Genomic DNA, 20,612 nt, shown 5'->3' on the forward strand with positions numbered 1-20,612 from the left:
AATGCCTGACTACCGAGTCTGTTCCCTCAACCAATGTAAAAAAAGCCAGATGCGCTCCCATTCCCATGAGGAACCCCTCATCCATACTCTGAGGGACTCACCCTCATCCATGATTCTGTAAGTAGACCCTCACTCATGATCCTGGAATTGGATAGAATCGCTCTATTGGTTTGTCATGGCCTTCTCTGAGATGGCACAGATGAAGACATATGCATAGGCACAGATACACATATACACAGACATATAGACAGACAGACAGACAGACACACACACACTCTTAGACACAGACGTATAGACATAAACACATAGACACAGAAACCCCAGCACATGCAGACACAGACACACAAAGACATGCAGACACACACGGACATATAAACACAGAAAAAACAGACACACACAGACACACAGAACTTCACAGACACAAAGACAGACATACAGACACACAGAAATGCAGACACAGACATCGCAGAGACACAGACACACAAACACAGATCATACACAGACATAGACCCATACACACACAGACACACATAGATACAGACATAGACACACAGACACAACAGATATATAGAGTCCCCATAGAAAGGCCACAGAGCTCTACAGGAGCCATGGCTCCTCCCACTGGAAGTATGGGTGTGGTAAAGCACTGAGTTCACCAGGGTGTGTATCTGTTAACACCTGGGAATGCCGAAGGGGTGGCTGCTAAGGCAGAACTTTCTGCTCCAATTACAGTTGGGGCATTCTTCCAAGTCTCTGATATTTAAGTCTCTCCTATATGTTGGCGTTTTAATAGACATGCACTTTTATTTAAGAAATGGTTCCAATAAATAACCCTCCACTTATGCTCTTGCAAACAGTCAGAAATGAACTCAGCAGCGCACTAACAAGAGACATCAGTGTGAGAAGACAAGTTGGGAGAGGAAAGAGGGCTATAGAGGGCACTGGGAAGGGCAGAAAGGACCCAAACTGACTATGTTCATATGTGGACAAACAACACTGTCAAAGAACAAAGAAAGAAAGAAAGGAAGAAACGAAGACAGGAAGACAGGAAGGAGGGAAGGAAGAAATAAAGAAAGGCCCTTTCAACTATTAGTGAGACAGGCTTAAATAAAGTCCTGCTATTCTCTATGTTCCAGAAGGGATTGGGGTATTTACTACATTCCTGCATTTGAAGGAACCTCTGCTCAAATAAATGAGGTATGAAAGAAATTCCAAGCAGCCTTCCATGCCATGTACCAAGAAACCTCATTATTAGAGGTGAAAGTGAAGGTTTACTTTCTATTAACCCATGCTTTGACAAGTATCATCAATCAAATGATGAATGTCAACATAGTATTTTGGACAAATGACCTCATGTCTGTAGTATTAATTAAGAAAAATGGGCTCACTTGCTTGTTCATTCATGAAATTGTCGCAAAGTGTCTATTTTCTGGACCCCCTGTGCTTAAATCCAGAAACAGCAGGATAAACAGCCGAGGCGGACCCGCTGCTCTTACAGAGATGCCGGAACTCTGTTCTTTCTTTGCTACTAGGCCTATTTTTGAGAAGTTATCCCTGGATGATGTAAGGGGAAGTTGCCATCAAGAGCAAGTGGGAAACACTTGGCAAACACATCCTGTGTCCATTGTCTTCACCAGTGCTGCCCACCCTCTTCCCAAGTCCAGCTCAGGGAGGCCAGGGCTGGTGCAGCTCTCACTGTGCTGACCTGGTGCCGGGCTATTGAGAAAACGGCCAGCACATCTTCTTGCTGTTAATATTTGGATCTCATTCTATTCTTTGTCTATAAAGACTCCGAGGGCTGAGTCAGGGGGATCTTCCCAACACATCCACAGACACATTCCCATCCTGCGACCATGATTTTCAGAAACTTCATATGAGCATCATAACAATGGATGGACTGGTCTCTGGGACTTGCTCTTGGTTCTGGACATGTTTATGAATGGCTTCAGCCATGTATCTCGCTATAGCTTTGCCTACAGAATGAAGAAGTTATGACTTGGTTTTCACAGGGAACAGCATGGTTTCTAGTGTTTGATGGATTTGAGGTAATATTAGTTGCTACAGAAAATTGCATTAAAATGTTTCAGGGGCAGATGGAAGCCAAGATGGATCTATCTGTGGAACTCGGTTGATCAACCATCTGAGCTGCATCAATGAACTCTAGGTTTCACGAGAGATCCTGCCTCAAAAAAAATGTGGAAAGCAATCGGTGGAGACACTGAATATCAATTTCTGACCTATGCACCCTTCCATGCATACCCATATGCACATGTACACGCACACCCCTGACCCGCCCCCACAGGTCTCTTTTTCTGTCATTGTCAAGAAAGGTGACTTAGGCCAGGTGAAATTTCATGTCCATCCAGGGTCCAGGCTTCTTCTGTGTTGTGGCACTGCTCTCTTTAATATTGCCGTGATGTTTCCTAAAAAAAACCACTAATTCAAAGCATCTGAGCTGAGTAGTGAATGGTGGAGCCATTGGGGCTCCTGGGAGGTCAGATGGGTCAGGGCTAGACCTATCATAAGCCCATCTCACCAACATCTCATTGATTGACAGTGGGCCATGTAGTCATAGGGAAGGGTAAGGCCCTCTATGGAATGTAGACTAGCTGTGTGCTGAAGTGGGCAAGATGGTCGGGCTTTCTCCATGTCCACCTAGGATCTAGATTCTAGGCGGATATTAAAAACTTCTATTTTACAGGACAGCCCCTCACCCCCTATTCTCTGCAAAGAGGTGTTTAAAATTATATTTAAAATTATATTCTTTTGCCCTAGCTAGAGGAAACACTTCCAGAGGGTGCTATAATTATCCACTGGGGAGGTGAGAGCAGCCCCTAAAGGGAGGTGTGTCCTCCCTCGTGTAGCTCAGGCTATGGTCTCAGGTTCCTGCCAGTTGGTGTCAAATTTCAAGAGTACTCCAGCTGAGATGACAAATTATACAGTACCCGTTGATGTTGCTCAGGGCCCAGAAGAGAAGGGAAGGGTGTGTGAAGGTGTCGAAATTGCCAAAAAGTAACCCATAAAATGAGATTTCATAGAGACATTTTTTTTTATTTTAAAATTCTGCATCTGAAAACACAGTATGGCAGAAAGCATCTATGTACACCTGTGGTGTTTTTGGTATAATACAGTATTTAATAATCCACTGTTTTCTGCAAAAAAAAATGCTTTGTTGGACAGAAACAAATTCCCCTAGACAGAAATACAGCTAAGGCACAATTTTGTTGTTGTTTTCTGCTAAATCAAAAGACAGGAAAGAGGCAGATATGGGCGGTAACACAGTTGTCTGTGAGAACTGGACTCTACCTGATGACAAGTAGTCAGATGATTAGAACTTTGATTATTGGTCAATTTCAGATAGTTTAATATCTCTTAAAATACTCCTTTAAATAAATAGCAAAATATCTACATCTTTCAGCGTGTGCCATGTGAACTCTCTCTTATTTTTTAAACTTTTATTTACAGATTCTCTCTTTTTTTTAAAATCAATACATTACAAAATATTTCTGTACAGTTTTATGCATATTATGATCTATAACAAAATAGTTATTTTTAAAAACTATATCACCACATGTCTTTGAAAACAAAGAAGGAGGCAGTAATAACTTATCTCCAGGCCTCTAAAACAAACATTAGGACAAATGCTACAGAAGACATAAGAGTCTCTTTTTATTCTCTTTTTAACATAAAGATCGATGGATAAAGACAATTACGCTCAATACCAGCGAACTTCCTATGAAAACCCTGGGGTTGTCTTTGGCTTCCATCAGCACTGGGGTGATGGAAGGGGGTTCAAGGTGGAGTCTGAGGGACAGAGTGGACCATCCATCCCTTCAAGAACATGACCCATCCCCTGGAATACTTAATGCTGTCACTTTCCAGGCAAGAAATATGAAGTGCTACACCGTGAAACACTCCTGCTTCATCCTGAAATGAAGTACCTAAAGTCATGGGGTCCTGAGGGAAGGGGAGACCAGAAAGCTGTAGTGAATGCCTGCTGGTGGTGCCAGCCACTCGGCAGCTGCGGCAACACGGACGGAGAGTGCTTCAGAACCGCACGAGCAGACAAGACTTCATTTTGCCCATAGGAAAAAAATATGAGAACATTTTTTCTTAAAGATGACATTTAAGTCATTCCCAGTGCATCTGCAGACTACAGATTGGCAGTCCCTTTGCTCAGGAGGCCGCCACACACCCAGGCTTCAAGATGTTCTCTCTTCTGTAATGGTGGGGAAATTAGAGGGGGAGGATGTCAGCGTTCCAAAAATAATTTTAAGGCCACATTTCAAAAAGGAGAAACCTAAGGCTTTTTGGAGGGGTGGGGATGAAGGTGGGAGGGAGGAGAAAAATGCAGAAAGGAGAAGACGGCGCTGGGAGCGGGGGAGGCGAGGTGGGGTGCCTGCTTCCTGGTGATGTCTGCAGGCCAAGCTGGGGGACTATTCCTAGCCAAGTGAGGGGAGGAGAGAGGCCACTTTCTCCCAGTGTGGGGCTTGGCAAGAACAGAACTAAAGACAACAGGAGGGACAGACACAGGTGGTGGTGACAGCCCTCCTCGGTCTTAAGAGGGTCTTTGTTCATAAGGTTAAAAAAATAACACACACACACACACACACACACACACACACACACACACGCACGGACGTAAGTGAAAGGAGAAGAAAGAGGGAGTCAGACTGAGGGAGAGGGAGGGAAGGAGAAGGAAAGAGAGAGAGAGAGAGAGGGAGGGAGAGAGAGAGAGAGAGAGAGAGAGAGAGAGAGAGAGAGAGAGAGAGAGAGATTTGCATAGATTGTGCATCAGCTCCAGCATGGCTACCCACATTCATTCCGCCCCATCCCCAGGTAAACTTCTCAGCAGACATTGAGGTAGTGCCTGGGGCTGACCCTTGGGCAAAATAAGGTAACTGAGGCAGAAGCAAAGAAGACGACTTAAGCTAGCACAGCCTCATGTGGCTTCTGAAGAACCTTCCAGCACAGTGGCAGCATGACAACTCATGCGAACTCTCAAGTGGGACCTGGTACTCCCCAGCTTCATTTTATGGGTGGCACCATTGCTATCTCAATTGGTTTGATGGAGTGCCAGAAGGTGGAGACCTGGGCAGATGAGAGCCTCTCTGTGTCTGAGGTAGGACCCCAGACACCAGACGACATCCCTTCCTCGTCAGCACAGACCAGAGTGGTGGATGCGCAGCCCTCCTGCAGAAGACTGGTTTTCTCAGGAGGGAACTACTAAATTGAAACCTCGGAGTCTTACACGATTTAATGTGAGCTATTCTTTTTGCGCTCTTAACTCTGGCTTTTCCCCACTTCTTACCCTTAAATTCTTTTCCTTATTTCAAACCACCTTTCCAGAAAGAGAATTTTGCCTGAGCACAACTATCAAGCTACTTTTCTGCCCGCATTTTTAAAAATAAAATAAAATTAGAATGAGAGTAGCCAATATTGAATAACTAGATTTCCAATTAAACAAAACAAACAAAAACAGTAACGAAACAAACAAAAGCAAACTGGAGCTGGATATTTGGCTTCCCTTATTAGCTCAACGATTCTACTGTAATGAGTTTTGCTTTCTTTCTTGCCGTGATAGGCTGGGAGCTAAGCCACAGCTGCCTTTATTACCAGAGGAGCCATGTGCGTGCCAGTAAGACCACATTCCCCACCACATCCTTTTGCCTTTCACCTGTGGTTTTACCCATCTTTGCTTGTGTCCTGGATCTTTTTATGCTTTTATGGCCCCTGCGTAGAGTTTCTCTGGTCTGGCAAGCCTTCTCTGCATGCTGGAGCTAACCAGGTTGACACTGGTTGCCAGTCTATTCTCCCCCGTGCTATCAGGAACTGCTGATCTGAGCCCTCGTGTGAACTTGGTTGAAAATGTTTCTTCTCTGTACTCTATACTTGTGGCCATTGATTGCTCTTCTGTTGTGGAGTATCTTGGGAGAGAGGTCATAGTTTCAATCAACATCCTCTTATCTATCTGAAAACTAGACAACTGGAAGGGGTTATGTTCTGTAAATACCCAGGCTATATCCAAAGTAGCAACAAACCCCTTAGGAGTGTTTGCACATGTGTGTGTGTGTGTGTGTGTGTGTGTGTGTGTGTGCATGAGTGCCTGTGTGGGGGGTGTTTGTGTGGCTGTGTATATACCCTCTAAACTTAAGATCAGTTTAAAAAAATTTAAACCAATAATGAGAAATGAAACCAGGAGGCCTCTGATCTCCACCAGAAATGCCCTTGGGGAATAGAAAAAAACCTGCATGGTTAAAGCAAAGGGGTGTTGGGAGGTACTCCCTTCTTTCGGAGACTTACAGCTTCCTGCACAGCCTGGGAAGTTGGCTTTGGGAAGGACAGTTACCAAATGGCATGGAGAGGTGCCATCTACAATCCTTCTCCCCATAAGGAATACCCTGCCAGACACTCGGGACCTGGTCAGCAGTTAAGCCCAGGATTCTTGCTTCTGCAGGCTGCAGACTTTAAGGTGTTGGTTCTGTGTTTTCAAAACTCTTGGGCATCCACCTCCCAAGGCTGCTGCTTCACTAATAGCCTCCAACAAATATATGGTTTTCAGGCAGGAAAACACCAAGAAATAAGGAGTTATGCCATTTTCCATAGGAAATCATCTTTTCTTAAATTATGCTGAACGTATTTTAAAGTCTCCATTTTTTTTTTGTTTTTACTAAAAGAAAAATTATTCTCTGGGTCCAAAAACAGAGGAAACAAATATCCCCGAATTACTTGTGGTGACTAAAAGGGGAGCTGAGCATCTTCAGAGTAAGTCGGCTCTGCCATTCCCAAGCCTGTTTCAGTATGAAAGATGTCACTGAGTGTCACTGGGTCTAGACAGACCCTGTCTCAGTCTGTGGATTACAGCGACTTTCCAGGACAGAAGACACAAATCTTTAAAACAAGAGGGGTCAAAGGGAGATTCAAAAAGGTTTCACAGTCCCAGGGAAGCTTTGACTAAGGCAAAGGCTCAGGACATCAAGAGAATGGGGCCCTGGGCTCATGGTTCCCATGGGTTTGTAAAAGCAGTGTAAATCCTATGGGGTTTTAGAGGAAGCCACCTGAAGGCTCTACTATCAGCACAGAGTGGCTACCTCCCGAGCTCTCCTGGTTGGGTCTGATCTCATCCCTCCTCCTAAGATCAATCGCTCTTGGAAGGAGCCTGTCTTCCTCTGCTAGTGATAGCTTGTGCTCAAGGTTAAACTGGTCACAAGAAGCCTGATGTGGGGGTAGCTAGGTGGATCTATAGTTCTGCACTTGGCACACTTCTCCCTCCCCAAGCCATGAGCCCCTCATATTCTTGTCCCTGGGTCAGTGGTCAGGGTAAGGAGGGAAGAGAGGAGGTTCCAGCCATCCAAACGGGTCTACTTCCCGAGAGTGGGGGCACTGATTGAAACTGTGCAGGATGTAGAGTGGACACCGAGAGACAGACAAAGAATGAGATAGAAAGGCAGGCAGACAGGGGAAAGGGACGGGAGGGGGAGCCTTTTGTGAACAAAGGCAATTTCAGTTAGTAAGATAACATAATTGACAAGCTGCAAAAACAGCACCTACTAATTAGTCATTGACTAAAACATATAAATAATAAATATCAAGGGTCCCTTCTCCATGCCCGCCATGTTAGATGGGGAAGGGGCTGTGCAGTAGATGCATCTTCAAGGTTGACTTCAGTACCTCATCCATGCTGGGAGAGACACAAGAACTGGTAAAACTTTTCCTAGAGAACTCTGTCATTTGGGGGAACTCTAGGAGGAAGAGGGTTCTCTTCCTCAGTGCCCCTCAAATACACATGGCAAGAAGACCCTTGGGTTTCTGCTAAGTCAAGCAATATGAATAATACTTTTTTCTGAACCACCCTCCCACTGTTGAAACACAACCTTCCTTTTATGTGGTGTGGCCAGACTGAGCTTGTTGGCACCCTAAGCGAGGAAGGATATGAAATTAAGGACCCGATCTGAAATGTTTGTTCCTGCATGGGAGCAGTCTGATCCATGCAGTTTGGTCACAGCCAACAGCACCAAGTGCACAGTTCACGAAGGTTTGGGGCTCCTGACCTCAGAACGTAAGAGGTGTTACTGTGCAGCTGTCCAGGCCAGAAGCTCGGGTCCACATAATTCCCTTTGAGATTCAGAGCCCAGGTTCCGCAAGGCTCCCACTTTCAAGTACCAAAGAGGCCACAGCAGCTGTCTCCTAGCCCAGGGGCGCATAGGAGAATTGAAGCTCAGGCTCTATGTGCTTTACCCTGTTCCTGCTACCATTTGTGACAGCCTTGAAAGAGGCTGATCTGGACAGATGGCAAGTTGGCAGTCACATGTCTGGGGACCTTGGCCGCTTCACATCAAAAGGCTTTCCTGAACCCCTGGTTTTCAGAGAAAATAGCTCACTGAGTGGCAATAGTAACCTTGGAATTCTCCCATGTCTCCGCCTTCTTGGGAAGGCCAGGAGCTGGGCTTCCAGCTTGCTACTTTTAGCATGGGCACAAGGTTTCCCAGCCATAGAAATGAAGAGATAAATGGAAGGGCCGGATGGCGACCCCATCCTTGGTCAGGGCAGTGCTTGTCAAACTGGCTTAAACAGAGCCCTTGGGTTCAGAAGAGGTACCTTAGAGATGCCCTTGACAAAGGACTACCTGGCCGGGCTGAGTTCCAAGGAGGAACCTCACACAAGCTCAGCTTCAACCACACAGCCTGGACTTCATCTTGGTCTTGCACTTCCACCTCCGGCTGTGCCAGGTAAACAAAGTTCTGCCGCTCAAAATAAAAGTTTAAAACTCACTTGTAGGGGTGCAGGCCATCGGAGGGGGGAGAACAGGAACCTGCAGGACTGAGCAAAAACCAGTAGAGGGAGACCACTGTGGCCCTGGGACTGGGTCACCTACCCCAGAGGCCAGCTTCACACATACAGGCTGACTTCTCTCTGGCCTCCAAACCCTCTCTCTCCACTGTCCTACAGTCAGCAGAGGTCCTTGTACAAAAGGAATCCCCTCTCCCTCACATAAGATCAGAGGCCAGGGTTGAGGCTGCATCGGTCCCATGTGGCCAATGCTACCTGAGCCGGCCATCAGGTTTGACTGCACCCAGCTCTGACTTGGGATCAGGGCTGAAGGAACTCCAGGCTGTTTGGCTACAGGTCTGCATGACTGGGCAGGCAGTGGGGCCCGTGGCACAGACGTCCATGGCAGTCCAAGTCCCACCCACCAGCGAGTCCAGCCAGGCTTCCAGTGCTGTCCCGGTGAGGGCTGCATTCTTCCGGGCCTGTTCTACTTGGGCAGGGTTGATGTGCAGGCTGAGGACTGGGTTCAGGCTCTGGAAACTCTGCTCCATGTAGGCACTGCGAGGTGGCCCGTTGTGCAGCTTCAAAGCCTCCTCTGAAAGCCAAAGGGAACATCGATGTGTTTAGAAGAGTCTGCTGTCTACTCACTGTGAACCAGAGCAGCCGTGTATACTGGGCATCAGCTCACTCAACCCACTTGACAGTCTCATGTGTGCAAGGCGTGGCACATTTACTTAATGATACAGTGTATGGAGCGTCATCTGTGGTCCAGACATTTACTGATTCAACAAGACATTCTTTAAAGATTTATATATTATTCTTATTTATGTGTTCTCTATCTCTGTGTATGTGTGTTTGTATGTGTGCAATTGTGCGTATGCACTTGTGTGTGAAGGTCTGCTTCCACCATGTAGGTGCTAGGGCAAATGCCTTTACCAACTGAGCCATCTCAATACCTATACATTTATTATTATTATTATTATTATTATTATTATTATTATTACAAGTCTCTTACTGAATCCACGGCTCATCTGTCCCGTTAGGCTGTTTGTGGCGAGCTCAGGGATCTGCACGCTCAGCACCCAGGACTGGGGTCACAGGTGTGTGTCTCCACACCCGGCTTTTTATGTGGGTGCTGAGAATGTACACTCGGGCCCCTGTGTGTTACAGACTCAGGTACCTCCCCGGTCCCTCAACACTTAATTTTCAGCACCTACTTTCTACTAAACCTCTCTGATCTGAAAGGCAACCAACGATTTATTTCTTGGATGCTAAACATAGCAACCAGCTTCGTGTTCTAGATGGTGGGATGAACCAGAGAGTCAGAGAGGTCGCGCTGCAGTGGTGTCCAAATACATCAGGTTCAGAGTGGAGAGAGCCAGACAAAGAAAAGGAGAGGGACAAGTGAGAGATGAAGGTCATTGCAAACAGGGATGAGGACAAGGGAGGTTAAACAGGGGGCTGAGCCCAGCACAGGATGTGCCTCCAGCCAAAACCAGCCCACCCTCTGTTCTTTACAAAGTTTCATAGGAACCCAGTTCTGCCTGCTTGCTGATGTATTCTCCATGGCTGCTCTGGTACTCTATCATACGTCTGTAGTGGGCAGCATTTATTTTTTTGTGAAAAGCTGAAAATATTCATTACATATCATTTATGGGACACTCAACCTGGCACCAGTTAGTTAGATCTACAGGAGGCTGGCTATAAGTTCACATAGTTTGTAATCAAATCAAGGGACACACAAGAGGACTGTTGAGTCTCCCTGGGGCTAAAGGGAGGAACACGGATATTGTAAGCATCTGGAGGTGAAGGAGACAAACAAGGTGTTTCCTATTTGGAGAGGATCTTATTCAAATGAATAAAGTCAAATGAAATTTCAACAAGCCAGCGTTTGGCCATAGCCAGGATACTGGAAGACAGGGTTGGTAGCACCGGCACTATGTGTGGGGAGAAGAGGGCCTCTGTCTTTGCTGCATGTCCTAATTGCTCTATGAGCCACTTGGTGTTTCTACTCTGCAGAGGTAGGAGCAGGTGATTGAGAGATTCCCCAGGCTGACAAATGGGGGTGGGGGAGTAGGGGAGGGGGCAGGGCAATTCAAAGCAAGAGGAACAGCTAACAGACATTGAAATGTTGGGAGCAAGATATTGTGGTTGCTGCAGGAAAATAAGCCATAGCACTTTATGAGAAATGAGGTTAATGTGGGAAATGGCAGCACGGCATCAGTTCGGATGCTTGCCTCCATAATTAAATTTTCCTCAATTCCACCTCATCAGATTTCTTAGATTACCAGGGACGCATCAATAGTAAATTACTCAAGATGAATCATTTCACAAATTGCATTACTCCCACCTCAGTGTTCCTTGTCTCATTAACAAATACAATTACTGCCAACAGGGGACCTGCTTCCCTGGGGTATTTCTGACCCAAGGTCTTTCTGGGGATGCCAGGAGCAGCTCCCACCTCCTTGGAAATCACAGAAGAAAATATTGAAGAGATCACCATCACCATCACCATCCTGCTCTCCTTTTTGGGGGGTGGGTGGATTTAGAGCATCCTCTGTGCTGTCCCACAGCTGTGCCTGATGCGATGCAGGAAGGATGTGTGGCTCTGGCCCCTCTTCTTCACACTTGGCTTTTAGATCTTTCAGGATGTGAGAGGATGCCCATGAAGGAACACTTGAAGACACTGAGTAGGTGAGCTGTGTCTTGGCTAATTCTGGAGCAGAGGCCCAGACTTCAAGGAAACACCAGGTGTGTAGGTATTGGCTTGTTCAGCAGAAAGACTTAGCAGAAGCTGCTAGAATTCATGCCAAGACCCTATTTTCAGGATTGTTGGCACCCATTCCACATCTATGCCTTCCTGGGCCGGGTTATCAGTATGGTACTTGCTATCTGCCAAGTGGGAATGCTTCCCACTTAGCAGGACTGTCATGTGTATCTAGCTCCTGGGCTTGTGTTGTATAATGTAACATGCAGACAGACAGTCCAGATATTCTCTGTATCTCAGGGCAGTTCCTGGGGAAAACTGTGTGCATGCTGGTCGGGTCCACGTAGCTTTTCTCGGCATCATCTCTTAAGCAACATGCCACAGCTGCGTGTATGCATTCATATTGTATTAGGCTTTATGAACCATTTAGAGAAGATTTACAGTGAACGGGAGAATGGCATAGGTTATATGCAAATACCATACTCTTAAGGGACTGATACATCTGCACCTTTTTTATTATCAAGAAATAATCTGGAACCAATTCTCTAAAGGCACCAAAGGGCAGTTGTATTAGGAAACTCAGAAATACTGTTTCTATGAGTCTGTCTGGGAGTGGGAACATACAGATTGCTGTTCCAGAATCTTCCTTTTAGCACTTTCTACAACAAAGCCATCATCAAACAACAGAAGATACTGTGTCCAGTAAGGAACAGCTTGTAGCTTCTAAATGGTGGGATCTCTGTGGCTGGCAGCTTACACACACTGACTTAGAAAGCTACAAAAGCCTGTTTGGTACAGAATGTACCACAGCATCCTAACTGTGGTTCTGTGCTTTAAGACACGCACTTGTGCTCATGATTTAAAACACTGTCAAAGATGTTAGAAAGATGTGCTCAGAAAGGCTCTCCACAGTGGTAACCCCTGAAGGGTAAGAATTTAGCCCAAAGAGATTTTATTGACAAGCAAAGGTCTATGAATAATAGAAATCCAAGGGTAAATCCTTTGCCTGGAATAAAAACAAGTTAGCCATTAGGGGCTCAGTCTCCCTCTCTCTGGCCTCTGCTCACAGGAAGCAAAGACCAGAATATTTGCCAACAGCCTCCTTTCTCTTAGCACCCTGCTCACACATGAATTCCAAAATGATTCAGATATTGTTGACTTTCCCTGGTTTTGAACATTAAATGAAGTAATCCTAAGCTGTGGCTTATCTTGTTGTCGCGGTTCATCATCCAGCTTGTTTTACTTTGCATGGGACTGGCCTTTCCTGTTCTCTCTACTGCACAGGACTCGACTATGCAGGCCGACCACACTTTTGAGTGTGCGATTTGTAGCTTGTGTGCTAGGAACAGTTCTGCTATAATTCCTTCCTGTCTCTTCTCAGGCCTACTCCTTGCTGTTGGGCTTTCTGTGTGGTAGGTGTGTGTATGTGTAGGTGGTAGGTGTGGTAGGTATGTGCACCACGAGGAGAAGAGGGTCACAAACTCAGCTCTAGGGAGCCTTAGATAAAGGTCCATGCATCTCTGCCCTGCCCCCGGCACTGTCTGACTGCCACAGGCACACATTTATTTCCCACTCAGGATCTTCATTCTGTGTGTAATTATTGCCTCTCATTATTAATGAAAGTGAGGTATTTTTAAAATTATACATATGGGTAATTCATTTTTTCCTCTTTCTTTTTTCTCATTTTTTTCTTTTTACTTTCTCTTTCCTTTCTTTTCTCTTTTATAGTTGCCAATGGCAGTCATTGTCTTCAGGGGATAAATGGTTTTGATTTCTAAGCCACAAAGTCTCTGTCCTGACTATTGGAGTCTGTCACTAAAGCTCCAAAGCACATAGGCACTGCGTCCACAAGTGCCCACGGCCATGTTCCCTGTAAGATTTTTTTTATATATATAAAGACCAGAAATGGCCATAGTCAACTGGGGCTCATAGTTTGTCAAAACTCTTATTTACAAGATTTTTTTTTTGAGTAAATTTTGGAGAGCAAACATCTTTCACTAGTGTGTGGTTTGTCCTTTTTACTTAGGGTATCACATATTCTATGAGCAGAATTCCATCAGTAGTTATCATTTTCCAAACAGCCAAGAAGCCAAGCTAAAACTCAGTGTGTGCCTAGGATTAGTCCCCAGCTTGTTTTAAATATGAACAGAGCCTTGTGGCAGTTCAGTGGGCCAGCAGCTGATAAACACCCACACAGATGGCATCAATGGCCTCTGTGTACAAGGAGGAATGAGCCAGCTCTATAGGGTAAACAAGAAGGAAAAAACCCAAATGAGGAAGCTTTGCTCTCTGCAAGGCAGCCGCGTGTGTCATGTTGGGCATGTGATCCTGAGGCTCCACGGGGATGGACTCTCTCCTTCTCAGGGAGAGGAGAGCACTCACCTGGTCTGATGGGCTGCTTGTTGGAGAAGGTCAAAGGTGCAACAAGGAATTTGGTCTCTGCCACTGGCACCCAGTGATGAAGAATCTTCACTGTCCAGATCCCAGGCCTCAGAGGCAGATTCAAAGGGGGTTTGTAGTGTGTGAATTCCGCAGTGGACTCAATCAGGATGTCATAGGTGGCGGCGATGACGTTGACAGGATCCACCCAAATGACAGTCACGGTCACATTGGGCCCCTTCCCCCATTTCTGCATCCCCACCGGTTCATCCATGGGTCCCAAAAGACCACCAAAGTTCCGGAACAGCCTCTCCTTGGCATCCCAGTCAGTGCCAACCTGAAACAAGAGAATAAATCCTCAAACTAGAGTCCCAGGAAAGTCTAGACTCTTGCTTGGGTGATTGCATATACCCATTTCGCCCATTTTGTCCAAGTCACTTAGGACTCACATCACATGGCTGGTAAGAAGACATGGAATTTCTGACCAAATTAGGACTCCAACTCAAAAGTCTTCCATTAAACCAACATCCCTCTGTGCCAAAACCATTCTGCTTTGACTCAAAACTCCCAAACCCTTGCATTGAATGCAAGTACAAATGAGCACCACCCTACATGACATTCCAAGGAAAACCCTGCCACTCACCCAGGGAGGATGGGTTTTTCTTGGGTCTCCAGTTCTACAGAAAGCACTCTGCATTTGGTATGTTCCTTCTGAATAAGGATGGAGCTCTGGCTTTGTAGCAATCCATCACACACAGAGCCCAGCAGCCTGTACCACTGGAGCATGGAGACACAGCTTTGGCTTCTCCAAAGCATTCTGCTTTGGACTTCAGTGATGGGACACGTTCCATATCCACCTTTCCCCTGGTAGCTGGGTGGCAAGTCTCTTGGCTTTCCTCTTTCTGCTTTGTCACCTTTAAGTTATTCAGCATTTGGGAATCCGGAGCAGTCACATTGTGCCTCACTGGTCAGGGCTTCTTACTGTCCCTGGGTCTAAGCCAACCCTTCCCAATCCCTCACTATGGTCCTCAGACTTGTCTTCAATCCACTACCACCTACCTATCCTGCTCCATATGCTCCTTCTTTCAACCATTCTACCTTACCAAGCCATACCTTCTCTGGCCTGAATCATGTTCCCTGCCTAGAATTCCCTACCTTCTCACTCATTTGCATAGGCAGCCCTTATTTGAGAGGTCTCCTTTGGGCTATCTGAAACCTCATCCGTGAGAAGAGCCTGCTCTGTGTGAATCTCAACTCTTTCATGGTTCCTACAAGTGGACCATGAGAATACATAGTAGGTGCTCAGGCAATGTTTTCCCAATAAGCAAGTGAATTGCTTGACAAAAAGGTGAATTAGCCACACAGAACCTTAGTACTGAGCAATGTTGAGATGAGGGGGGTCTTCTTACTAAGAGGAAGAGGGGGTGGATGCTCTCCAAGAGGGGTGACTTACCGCTTCTAGAGTCATGCACATAAGTATGTCAGTGGCAGACACTGAACACAACATAAGCTGGTGCTTGTGCTTGTGTGTGTGTGTGTGTGTGTGTGTGTGTAGGTTGAGGTGACAATGTAGCTATACAACTCTGGAGAAGTTTCTGTCTATGCACAGCAAACAGTAGCTGATTTTCTTTCTCCATGTTCTTGTTTGGAATCACCCTTCACACCTTTCACAGTTACACAGTCAACACTGAAGGCTCACACGAGCCAGGCATGAGGTGAAGCATCAGGTGTACCTACCTGCTCATGTGTTATTCTCATCTGCGAAGGGGAAAACTTTGACACTATTCTCCCTGTGCAGATGAAACTGATGCTCAGATTTAGTAACTTGCTGTGGAAGTCCAGGAACTCATTTATTTGTCTGTCTCTCCATCCATCCATCTATCCATCTCTTGTCAATATGCACTACCTATCAGTTATTTACTTCACAATATCTATTTCTCATGAAACAATCTCTGATGCATATATTATTTGTGTATGATCAACCAGGAAATTCATCCATCCATCCATCCGTCCATCCATCCACCATCCATCCATCTATCCAACCATCCATCCATGCATCTATCATTCCATCCACCTTGTCTAAGTATCTGTGTACTACTCTATCATTCATTGTGCATTCTGCTTATCTGTGTATCCATCCATCCATCCATCCATCCATCCATCCATCCATCCATCCATCCCTTGTAGTTGAACACATATTTAATGATCAAGCTTGAGCAGATGGACTTCTTGTATACCCATACTCTGGATACCTGCCCTTATAAAATTACTAACAGAAAGGAAGAATGGTTACAAAGCCAGCTGAGGTCATACAGAATGAATTCATAACTGATCAGGGAACTCTCTAGAGCATTGTTCTTGTGTTCTCTAAAGAAATGGAGGTAGGCAGTTACCTTTAAATTGTATTCTCAAACAGAGTCACTTGAACAGGAGAGTATAAATCATCTTCCAAAAAATAAGGTCTTCTCTTAAACTGAGGAGCATGAAGAGTGTCCCCTGTCTCCTACCCAAAGCATTAGAAGAGGATATCACCCTCACACAGAGTCCCCTTTCCATCCTGTCTGTCATGTCTGCTATTTTCCACTTGGCCTTAGAGTGAGAATCTACAACCATTCATTGCAAAATGAGCTATTGCACAAGTATAAATAAATGTCCAAGCCTACCATGCTGTTTCCCAGGCCCTAGCCCTGTCATCTTCAACCATGACCTCCACCAGCCTCCAGATCATCCACCATGACCTTCACAGGGCCTTGGTCATCATCTTATCTACCATGTCCAGTCATGTGGCCTTGCTTGCTTTTCAGCATGCCAAGCTTCATCCCAGAATCTCAGGGCATCTGTCAATGCTGTCTTCCACTCAGAATGTTCAAGATCTTCTCATGGGTGAGGTGGCCTTTTTACAAGTTTCAGCTCAAACCTGACCTCTTTTAAGAAGTCTTCCAGAAAAGGAGGAGGAGGAGGGGGAGAAGGAGGAGGAGGAGGAGGAGGAGGAGGAGGAGGAGGAGGAGGAGGAGGAGGAGGAGGAGGAGGAGGAGGAGGAGAAGGGAAGGAGGAGGAGGGAAGAAGGAGGAGGCAGTAGTGGAGGAAGGGGAGATGAAAGAAGTGGAAAGGAGGAGGAGGAGGAAGAGGAGGAAGAAGGGGCCATCTGATCACCAGCCTCTTGAGCCTGAGCAAGCACAGGAATGAACTTCCTTTTGTTCTGCAATATTAACTAAACTGCGTTTTTCTTCACTCACTACTTGTCTGCCTGTCCCAGCAGAATTTAGTCCCATTACAAGAGATGCCTTGTTTGGTTCACTGCTGTCTTTCATAAATCTAGCATATTGTGGGTACTTTGTGAGCATTCCTTTCTCCAATCAATGGCATTGACCATCCTTTACTATGTAAGATTCTGAGACCATGCTAATATCAAGCGTCTCCTTAACAGTTTGCAAGTGGCCCTGTCTTTCCTCCTTCTCTGTACCTTTGCCATTAACTAAGTATGTCTAGAAGAGTTCTATGTACAAGGTTAAGGCCTCTGCTTCCTGAATCTGCATTGCTGATGGAGGTCTTGGTTGTCCTCTCACAAGGACTGTAGGACCCATAGTGAAAAATACCCATACATTACTGGCCACGCTGTGGCCAACATCTCTTGTCACTGCCAGAGGTACCCAGTGACCTACCAGCAGGCTGATAAACAGGGTAAGGCCAGACACAAGGCATTCATCTCTTTAATGGGACATTAATGTCTTCAATGGGCTGCTTGGGCCCCTGGAACAGAATCCAACTGGAGCAACATCTAATTGCCCTGCTAACTCCAGTAATTTATGGAGCTGGCTGCCATAGCAGCCCAGAGCCAGTCAATCCCCATGGAACCTTTTTTAAAAACACGAGAGTTTACAAGACTCTCGCCCATGTTTCTTTGACAGGGGAATCTATTTAGTCATGGGGCAGAACAGAAAGACAGGCCTACAGGGAGTGAAGAAGGACCAGCAAGGACATGTGAGCAGGCACAGCTTCTCTCTCCATACTTCTAGCCCCTCAAGTCCCTGCATATCAAGTCATTCTTCATCCTTGACCTGGCACTCAAACTCATTTGTCACGATGCCGAAGCTCAGTCATACTTCCTCTTCCCTCTCGCATTTCCCAGCCCCAGGGGTAGTCACATTTATTCAACAGTATTCAACATCCGCTAATAGTGAGGCTCTTTTTTACTAATGATGGTGTGCAGAGGATGCAGCAGTGAGTGATAGACAGAGGTCCAGTGTATAAGGAAGACGTACTCATAAATCATCAAAATAACATTATAAGGTGAATTCTAAAAGAGACAATTAAGGAAGTAGCAGGCATATAATGTTGCTACTGAGACACAGTGGGGAAGACAGGGAAGGCATCTTTGAAGGTGGCTCTTTGGATCAGAATGACTAAAAAACAAAAGATTGTAAAAAATTGTGAAATAGAACAACCTGTGAGAAAGAGTTCTAGATATAGGGACATGACAAACTTCAGTCAAGGGCATCTTGTTTGGCAAAGATACAGGAATTGTGAGTAAGAAATGGCACGGTATTGGGCAAAGCTAGAAAGGCAAACAGTAAACAGATCATGTGGGGCCTTCTGGGCATGTCAGCAGGGATGAAGGGGCAAAGGTGTGCCAGGAAGCTTTCTCCCAAACCAAAACACTTCTAAAAGCTGATGTTATTGTGAGTAGAGGGAAAATATTCTATGAATCTTTAGATCGCATGCTAGCCCACTCATCCATCTCTGCACACTTCTGTCTACTTATCTACCCATTTATCTATCCACCCACCCCTTATCCAACCATACTTCTATATATCTGTCCATACATCTACCTATTATTCCACATGTCATATCTATCTATCTAACCACCCATCTATCCATCTACCATTAATCCATCTACCATTAATTCATCTACCATTAATCCATCTACCACCAATCCGTCTTGTTGCCTATGTGTACACCCAATTATATGTCTGTCCATTTGTCATCCATCAGTCCATCTATGAATCTGTATCTCAATCCATCCATCCATCCATCCATCCATCCATCCATCCATCCATCCTCACTCTATCTTGTTGCTTACATATACACCTATTTATATGTCTGTCCATTTGTCGTCTGTAAGTCCATCTATACATCTGTATGTCTGTCTATCCATCCATCCATCTCCTTCATTATCCATTCCACTGCCTACATTTCTATCCTTTATCTGTCAGTCCATCTGCCATCCATTAGTCCATATGTCCATTAACACACCCACCTATATTCCCATGCCCCATTCATTGGTTCAACAGTTCATCTAATTAACAATCAGCTCCATCCCTCCATCTTTCTATTAATTCATTTACATAGCCACCAGCCCACCTACTCCTAAAGGATAGGAGGTAGCTCTTGTGTCAGGAACAAGAGGAAAATAATAGCAAAAAATGAGACATGGGATTTGTGGCCAGTGGGATATGGAATCTGTTCTGTGATTTTTCATGTCTTAGAAAATAATTGGATGTCTGTAAGCCTCACTCACCCAATCCCTAAAATGGTACTAATGTCCTGACTTTATGAAGAAGCTATCTTGTTCCTGGTTCCTTACTAAAACAGGGTTATAAGAAATCAATGGTTGAGAAGCAAAATTAAGAGAAGAAATTTTACCCCAAAACAATAGACCATGCCTCTAAGCTGATTCTGTTCAAAGATGTTGCTACTTCACTATATCTCTGTTTGCATTGTGTATGATGCTGGTTACAAGACATGGGCCTGGAACTGTCTCCAGGAACACTCATCTTTAAGGCTCTGCAGGTGTCCTCTTCCTCCATTTCCAGCCCTAAGTGCCAGGTGAGGCACAGAGCCTGGCAAGAGAGCTAGCTGCACGAGACAATTAAGACTGAAATGTTAGGCCTCTTACCTCAGAAAACTGAAGTCTCCCAAAGTCACTGGGGGGACTTGCGATCTTGAAGACTTTCTTTGGCATCATCCATGTCTCCAGCGTCTCCAGTTTGCTCACAGCAAGGTTAGTCACATGGTGCTTGATGAGAAAGCCCTGGAAGCGGTCAGCAAGGAAGTAGAGATGGACAGATGCTGGGTGGCCCATTGGGTAGTACCTGAGAACAGGGGACCAGGCTATGAGTGCATAGTGTTACCATGATGCTCCCACACTCTACGGTGGGCTAGCTCCTAGAATAGCCCCATTTAGCCTACCATAATCTGCATCAGTCTAAAGCGTCTACCCATGAAGCTAGGGTCATAATGGCTGCAAATTGTTTCTTTTTTTAACAAGAGTGATAAATGAAAAACATGCTGACTATAGGAAAGTACAATAAAGAAAAGAAAGCACTGCTTTTGATGCCTCTTCCCATATATAACACCAATTCACGGATATCTCTGGAGTCCTCTGGTGCTGGGTACCAGAGAGTAAAATGATGTCTGGACACTTCTGTAGCCTCATTTTCTATGCATGCATTTATATCCATATTACCTAGTGGGCTGGCTAACAGTTGTGTGTGCAGATGCATGTGCACACATGTGGAGGATAACTGTAACCATAGATGTTATTCCTTAGGTGTCTTCCACCTTGCTTTTAGAGGCAGGTTCTATCACTGACCTGTAGGTTGTCAAGAGGGGTAGACTAGCTGGCCAGTGAGCCCAAGGGGCCTGCCTCTTTCTACCTCCTTAGTGCTGGGATAACAAAGCACCTGCCACCACGCTCAGCTTTTAAGGTGTGGCTTCTGGGGCACTGAACTCATGTTCTCATGCTCATGTGGCAGGT

The 20,612-nt window shown here is 45.5% G+C and overlaps 1 protein-coding gene across 2 annotated transcripts in view; it reads right to left on the reverse strand.

Moving 5' to 3' along the window:
• Positions 1–3,025: 3,025 nt before the first annotated feature.
• Xylt1 (xylosyltransferase 1) overlaps positions 3,026–20,612 on the reverse strand; it is a 286,991-nt gene continuing 269,404 nt past the window's right edge. For both annotated transcript variants that reach the window (XM_052200661.1, XM_052200654.1), the window contains 3 exons: positions 19,752–19,947; positions 13,859–14,192; positions 3,026–9,364 (listed from right to left, as the gene is read on the reverse strand). In XM_052200661.1, the coding sequence (XP_052056621.1) occupies positions 9,042–9,364; positions 13,859–14,192; positions 19,752–19,947 (853 nt within the window). In that variant the 3' untranslated portion in view covers positions 3,026–9,041. The remainder of the gene's footprint in view (positions 9,365–13,858; positions 14,193–19,751; positions 19,948–20,612) is intronic.

This window comes from Apodemus sylvaticus, chromosome 1 (genome assembly GCF_947179515.1).
Source record: "Apodemus sylvaticus chromosome 1, mApoSyl1.1, whole genome shotgun sequence".
NCBI classification, from domain to species: domain Eukaryota; kingdom Metazoa; phylum Chordata; class Mammalia; order Rodentia; family Muridae; genus Apodemus; species Apodemus sylvaticus.